The following is a 7,368-nucleotide window of genomic DNA, read 5'->3' as shown; positions in this document are numbered from 1 at the left end:
CTCCTGCCCCGCCCCCTGGGCTCCGGCCCCGCCCGCCGCGCTCGAGGCTCCGCCCATCACGCGCTTTAAGGCGGCCAGGTCCTGAGGGCCAGCTGTCGGGAGGGACGCGCGGGTGTTCCAGGGGACAACGTTCGGGCAGGGAGGGTCCCGGGGCCAGGCAGACACACCTGGGGCTGAGGGTCGCTCTCGGGGTGGGGGATGGGATGCTTACCCGGACGCGATCCCTCCTGAGCATGCTCAATAGGGGGTCCCTCTGCCGGCACCGGCTAGGGGCGCACCCCCACCGCCCAGCGGAGGAAGAGAGAGGCCGGGAGTCCCCCTCCATACACTATGGAAAAATACCAGGTGCCACGTTGTCCCCTGGCGGGGAGGCGGGAGCGGCGAGGGGCCGACGGTCAGGGGCGAACCCGGGATCTGGACCTTTTGCCACCACCTCCAGCCCCCTCCAGGTTTAACGGTCACAGCCCCTGGGACGGGCAGCCAGCGGCCAGGTCCGACCCCAGGGAAGCACGGGACCTGTGTTCTGGCCAGTGTCTGCTTCCAGCTAGTAGGGTGACCTCGGGTCCTCCAAAAGTGACCTCCTGGGTGCTCGTTGCCTTTCTGGGCTTCAGTTTCCCCCTCTCTAAAATGATGGACGAAATTAAGCACATCTGTCTGTCTGAATATTTGAGGGTGGAGACACCTCCATCCTTCTCGCCCATGTGCTCAGGGCCACGGGGCCAGGACACCCTACAACATCCAGAATTCTGAATCAAGAGCCCCCAAACTCCTCAAACGCCCGTTAGTACCTGGTAGGGGGACCTAAGCCTTGACCAGGGCCTGTGAAGATGTTTAGGACTTGAAAAATTCACAAAACAAAAGGACATCTGCAAAGTAAAAATAAATGTTTAATTAAATATTTCTACGCGTAATATCTCAACTTTATTAAATGTTAGATTGTCTTTGTAAAAAATTTCATTAATTTGAAAATAATTTGTAAATTAGATTTTTCTCACTTTGCGAGAATTCCTTTTGTGTGGGAGGACTGTGGGGAAGTCAGCCAGTGGTAAAGCGGATGAGTTTCTGGTGGCCAAAGAATTTTAAAAGCAAAGTTACCTTTTCAGGAAAAAAAAAATAGACTTGATCTGAGACATGGGTGCGTTTTACTGTTTAATTTGCCACCTAAGAGAACCTAAGCATGCGCCTTCTTTCACCAGCTTAAGCTGCTGAGGACATTGTCCTGATATTCCCTGAGCAGGATTCAGGCTGCCCAAAGGGGCTGGATTACAGAATCGTAGGACTTTTCAAGAGCCCCTGGATTCAGGGTTCCATCCCTTACACAACCTTCCTCTGCATCCTGCCCCCCTTCCTCCAGTCTCTGATAAATGTAATCCAATCATCACCCTCACCCCACAGTCCTTGGCCTCCCTGTGCAGAGTTCTGGCATGATGGCCACCTCTCTGTAGGTTTTGTCGCTCAATGCACAGGCTCCGGAGTCAGACCCCAGAGTTCCAGTCGAATCTAGGCCATCTCTGTTATTAGTGCTGTAGCCTCAGACAAGGACCTAGCTCCCTGTGCCTCAGTTTCCTCCATTGTGAACATGGAGATAGCAATAGTGCCAACCACATGAGGTGGCTGTAAATTGCTTGGCACAGTGCTAGGCTCACGCAGGGCTGCCTGTGATTGCACCAATTATGGCCCACTTACTTTCTTGTTTGGATGCCCAATTTGGAGGTGGATGCTGCAAGCTGGGATCATAGAGGGCTGGAGAGAGTGAACAAATCCTCCGCCCCAAAGATGTGCTGGCTCTTGGATGCCTGCTGGTCTTTGTTGCAGACTGGAGGAGGGGCATGGGGTGGTGGAAAGAGCTCCAGATTTGGCCCCAAAGAGATGGGCTCGGTCCCACTTTCAAAGGGCCTCTCAGCCTCCTGGGCATTTGCTTCATCTGCAGAACAGGGCGGAGATGCATGCTCCGCCAACCTGCAGGGGAGTTAGGACCAGAAAAGGCATTGGAGTTGGGCGCGCTTGGAAAGTGAAGAGCTGTGTGCATTTCCTGAAAGCTTCTCTCTCTCTTACTGGTAGATTTTGGACCAGCTGAATCCTGGGGCCTTGGGGGTGAACCTGGTGGTAGAGGAGACAGAAACGAAAGAAAAGCGTGTGATAAAGCAGGTAAGAGGCCACGCCTGTGGCACCCAGTGGGGCTAGTTCTCCAACATACACTTATCATCCACACATTAGAGAAAGGCTTCCTGATGCAACAGCTGGATTCCTTTCCACCAGCTGTCACAGAGGCAAATCCGCTTGAGGGTAGACGTGGAGAGCGACGTGAGGCTACTCAGCCTTCCCCAAACATCTGACTCTCTCACCTTGATGGAGGAGGATTGTTCATTTTTACTCTGAGAACAACCACAGTCATACCTCCTGTTAAAAAACAAAATTCAACTGAGTAAATTTGAAGATCTAATTGGCTTTATCAAATAATTCATGGCTCGGGCATCTCAAGTAGCAAGCAGAGAGAGATGAGGAATTATACAACATGGAAGGCTTTTATAGAAAGGAGGGTGGGGCAAGGAAGTTATTAGCAAAGGAAAAGTGAAAATTCATTGGAGGAAAGTAAGAGTTCAGGGTGATGACAGCTCCTCATTGGCTGAGCTGCCATGTTTTCCATTGGCTGGGCTTGTTGCTGGGCAAGAAGAAAATCTTCCTTCCTCCTGAGTGGGTAGTAAAGTAGAGACACCTTCCTGTTGGAGACTCAAGGTATGTCTTTTCCTGGTTGGGATAAATGACGAGAATATGGTGTGTGAGCTTCCTCAACAGGCCTTCCGGACTCCAGTTTTAGTTGAGGTTTCTTTTGTTAATTTTCACCCTCCCATTTATTCAGTGCATACTTTATGCCAGGCTTCATCTCATTTGATCTCCATCAAACTTGCAAAGCAGGAATCACGACCCTGCTTTATAGCCAAGGATGGGAAGGCTTGGGGAGGCTGCAGACCAGCCAGCATCACACAATTCCTGAGACAATTTGAATGCAGGCCACCTCACTGGGGGCCACCAATTTTATCAAAGGGGAGCCAGGCCCAGGGAGGGGAGGCAGGGACTTGCTCAAGGTCACACAGGGCTAAGGGCAGGACACCGGGCCCTGGACTCTTCCACCACCTGTTCACCAGGGCTGGAACAGCAGGGTAGGATACAAAAGAGCTGCAGGGGGACAGCTCTTTGTGTGTCCAAGCCAGGGTGGTACAGATGAACAGAGGGTCTGGAGGAAGAGAGTGGCCCTAAAAGATTCCCTGGCCCCCCCTTGTGGTGTGTGGTGATGGCCAGGACACAACAGGATGGGGGCTGACATGCCGGGGAAGAGCCCTGTTGGCGGCCACAGCCTGTGCAGCAGCTCAGCAGACTCTCCCCAAGTCCTGGCCTGGAGTCCTTACCCCCCTCTTACTCTGTGGCTGGCTGGCCGTGGGGCCGGCCCCATCGTCTCACAGGCCAGTGGGGCAGGACGGTTGATTACCTTCTGAGCAGTCAAGGAGCTTTTTTAAAAGCCAGTCAATCTTTCTAAAACAACAACAAAAAAAATGGGAGCGAAGTGCAGGTAGTGGTTTGTGTATCCTTCCAGTCTTTTTTCTAAGTATTTATAAACTACTTTGTTTTTACAAGAATACTGTTGAGATTGATACATACTTTTTCCCACTTAGCGTGTTGTGAACATCATTTTGTGCTGCTGACACAGCTTCTCCCTCTCCTGGCTCTGGTGGCTGCACGGCCCCAATCTGCTTGATATGCTGTAACTGACACAACCCAGCCCCTGATGGGCAGTAAGGGCTTAGCTTGTTCTCGATTTTTCACTCTGTATAAACAACTCTGATAAACAACTTAGCGTTAATTTTTTTGAACATCCATGATATTCTTGGGATGAATTCCTAGGGGTGGGATTTCTAGGTTGAAAGACGTGACATTTTTAAGGCTTTCAGTATGTTTTGGTCAAATTCACCAAAGCATGAGCCCCCTGAAGTGGAAGGAGGGGAGACAGGCACACTCACTGTGGTGCTGTGTCTGGGGCCTTCCCCTGGATCTGCGAGTAATCCACCAACTCTGCATCTTCATCTAAGATCACCCCACTTACAAGGGTTCTTCATTTGTAGTCGTGTGAGCAGAAGGTCCAGGTTAGGATCCAGTATCAGATGAAGTGATAGTATGTACCCACAGTCTTTGCCACAAAGCGTGTTGCAGACTCAAAGCTCAGTGCTGCCATTACCACCCCCCTTCCCTCTTCCGTGCATTTCCCCACAGCCCACATTCAGTGACAGGGACAATCTTCTTGATTCAGATAAGGAATGAAGTGGTGAGGTTGATGCTTTGCTGACCAGAGCAGCGCTGCTTGGCTCTGGAGGCAACATATTATTTTCTTCCCTGCTTTCAAGATGATCTGAAAATGGATCCTCTAATGATTCCTTGAAGTTTATATTATGCTATTCTAAACTTATCCTTGCAACAGGAGCAAAGATGCTCTCATTGCTCAGAGTATTTTTGGATCCCTGCCTTAGGAACATCTCCAGGCTCCATCTGGTGCCATATGGTGGGGCATGAATGGTAGAAGCCTGGCACTCCTGGTGAATAATGATGGTGATGATGATGATGGTGGTGGTGATGATGGTGATGGTGGTGGTGGTGTTGGTATTGTTTGTGGTGGTGATGATGGTTGTGGTGGTGATGATGGTGATAGTGGTGGTGGGGATGATAATGATGATGATGATGGTGGTGGTATTGATGATGGTGATGGTGTTGGTGGTGATGATGGTGACGGTGGTGGTGTTGATGATGGTGGTGGTGGTGATGGTGGTAATAGTAGTGGTGTTGGTGGTGGTGGTGATGTAGGCGGTGATGATGGTGACGGTGGTGGTGCTGATGATGGTGGTGGTGATGGTGGTAATAGTAGTGTTGGTGGTGGTGGTGGTGATGTAGGCGGTGATGATGGTGACAGTGGTGGTAGTGGTAGTGATGGTGGTGGTGATGATGATGGTGGTGGTGATGGTGATGATGGTGATGGTAATGGTGATAGTGGTGGTGGTGGTTTACTGCATGTTTACTGAGCTAGTCCTTTTGTGCCCCTACAGGTGAACTGCATTGACGAGCATCACGCCAACAAGGCCCTGGAGGAGGTAGCTCTGGGTGGCTCCCTCTCTAGAGGACATGAGGCAGAACACATGGAGACTGTTCTGTCCCCTCCTGGGGAGTGACTGGGTAGAAGTCTGGGTGGAGGCATCGAGGGTCAAAACCAGTTCTTGCCCCAGCTGTGAAGCCAGAAGCCCCCAGGTCCTAAAGGGAGTCTGTGTCCAAAACAATAATTTCTAAATCCAGGTGCAGACAACTTAGAATATATGTTCTCAGAGAAGATAAAGTTCATATGTTGGCCAGACCCCTAGGCTAATCCACCAATAACCATCTTTTAAAAGAGTTTTTTCTTTGACTATAAAAGTATAAGTTACAGTAGAAAATTTAGAAAATACAGAATCATTTAACAAGAAAATGTGAACTCTTTTACATTCCTTAAATCTACCAGTCAGAACTGACAGTAACATCCTAATTTATAATAATAGCAGTAACAGCTGCATGCACTTCGATTTGCTAGACAGAGGCTCTGAGCAGTTTTTCTTTGCTTTTCTTGAATTTCGCATGAAGTTAAATGTCTTTCCTCCAAGCTAATGGTCACTTGCTTGTCTTCTTTCTGGAACTGCCAGCTTTTGAGCTTTGCCAGCAAACAGCTATTCGGTCCACAGTGTGGCTGATGCGCAGAGATGGACCCCGGCCACATGCTGACAAAATGAAAGAAAGCACATGGGGGGCCCACCCATAGTCCCCACACCATCACAGCTTTTCCCATCCCCTGTTCCCCTCCACATCCGCCGGGCGGTCTGCTTTCAACCCAACCTTCCATCATAAGCGGTTGTCCTTCTGGCTCTTGGTCGCTAAGGTAGCCATTCTGCTGCCTAATTGTGTTCATTCTCAAAGCACTTTCAGCTGGGGGTGGGGGCACGACCCAGGAGGCGAGGGGGCATGAGTAGTCAGTGTCCCACCTTCTCCAGCCAACCCTGACTGAGCTTCATCTCCTGGGCACCTTTCTTTCCTTTGCCTGCATCAGCTCCCTTAGTCCTCATGACACCCCTGTGAAGCAGACACCACTGTTACGGCCATTTTCAGATGAGGCTAGGAGGCTCAGAGAGGTTGAGAGCCTCTCAGCCACACAGCACAGCCAGCACATGCTGCAGGCAGGACCCACACTGGGCTGTCTGGCTCCTGACCACCAGGCTGCACACCCCTTTTGCCCACTCCCCTGCTCTGCTCAGGGCTGGAAGCACGTGTTTCTGTTGGGCTGTGTAACATAGGATCACTGGCTGAGAAACGGCATTTCGCGAACATCTCCACTTCCTCTGCTCTTGTCCCTGCAGCTGATGCCGCTGCTGACACTTCAGCACGCCCACATCTCCATCTACCAGGAGCTGTTCCTCATGTGGAAGGGCGAGGTGGGTCAGACTGGCGGGCTCAGCGGGCATTCCGTGGCTGCAGGTACAAGTGAACAGATGCGCAGAGATGGACCCCGGGGTCCATCTCAGCACAGGGCACCCTCACGCCACCCTAACCCCTCCAGTGGCAATGGCAGTGACTCCAAACGTGGCTAGCCCCAAATCAACTCTTACTGGGGCCATGCTGGGGGCTCTGTGGGCATCATCTCATGTGAGCCCCCAACAGCCTCGGTGGAGGAGGGGTTACTATCCCACTTTACAGAGGAAGAAATAGAGGCTAAGAGAAACAAGTTCCTCCCAGTTTCCCACCTAGCACGTGGCCCAGCCAGGAGTGGGGCCAGGTAGGCCTGACTCCAGTGCCCCGTGTGTTCAGCTGCCAAGCTCATCCTGCAGCCAAAGGCTTGGGAAGTCTGTGCCTCTGCAGGTGGAGTTTTGACTTTCACGGAAGGAGCAGGTGTCAGGAAGCCCCCTGCTTTCCCCCCTCAGTTGGTATCAGGTTGTCCAGGCCTCTGGACCCCTGACTGTTGCACCTCCTGCAGTTTACTCACTAGCTGCACGTTCATCTTCAGATCCTAGGAGATCTGCAGGGTAGGAAGCGCTGTCCTCTTTTCCCTGGGGCTCAGAGAGGGTAAGGAGCTTGCCAAGGCCACACAGCTAGTAACAGCTGAGTGGGATTCAAATCTGGGTCTTGTAGCCCCCATGCCCTGTGTTTTGTCCCACAGGCTGTATGACTTCTTGTCTTTATAAAGAGCCAGAAGCTTTCCATTTACTCCAGATGGGACTGAGGTGGAGGGGGGATGCTGAGCTGGAATGGGGCAGGGCTAGGGGTGAAGGGAGGCTGCGAGGCCTCTTGCTGAGGGCCAGACGGTAA

General features: G+C 51.5%; 1 protein-coding gene across 1 annotated transcript in view; it reads left to right on the top strand.

The window, feature by feature from the left end:
* The first annotated feature begins 39 nt into the window (after nucleotides 1-39).
* Nucleotides 40-7,368, top strand: part of STKLD1 (serine/threonine kinase like domain containing 1) — a 21,882-nt gene continuing 14,553 nt past the window's right edge. Inside the window, exons 1-4 of the mRNA XM_014863342.3 lie at nucleotides 40-345; nucleotides 2,062-2,148; nucleotides 5,091-5,135; nucleotides 6,423-6,497. Of these exons, the coding sequence (XP_014718828.3) occupies nucleotides 331-345; nucleotides 2,062-2,148; nucleotides 5,091-5,135; nucleotides 6,423-6,497 (222 nt within the window). The 5' untranslated portion in view covers nucleotides 40-330. The remainder of the gene's footprint in view (nucleotides 346-2,061; nucleotides 2,149-5,090; nucleotides 5,136-6,422; nucleotides 6,498-7,368) is intronic.

This window comes from Equus asinus, chromosome 10 (genome assembly GCF_041296235.1).
Source record: "Equus asinus isolate D_3611 breed Donkey chromosome 10, EquAss-T2T_v2, whole genome shotgun sequence".
Taxonomy (NCBI): domain Eukaryota; kingdom Metazoa; phylum Chordata; class Mammalia; order Perissodactyla; family Equidae; genus Equus; species Equus asinus.
Note: the sequence above shows the minus strand (reverse complement) of the source record. Positions and strands in the feature narration are given on the sequence as shown.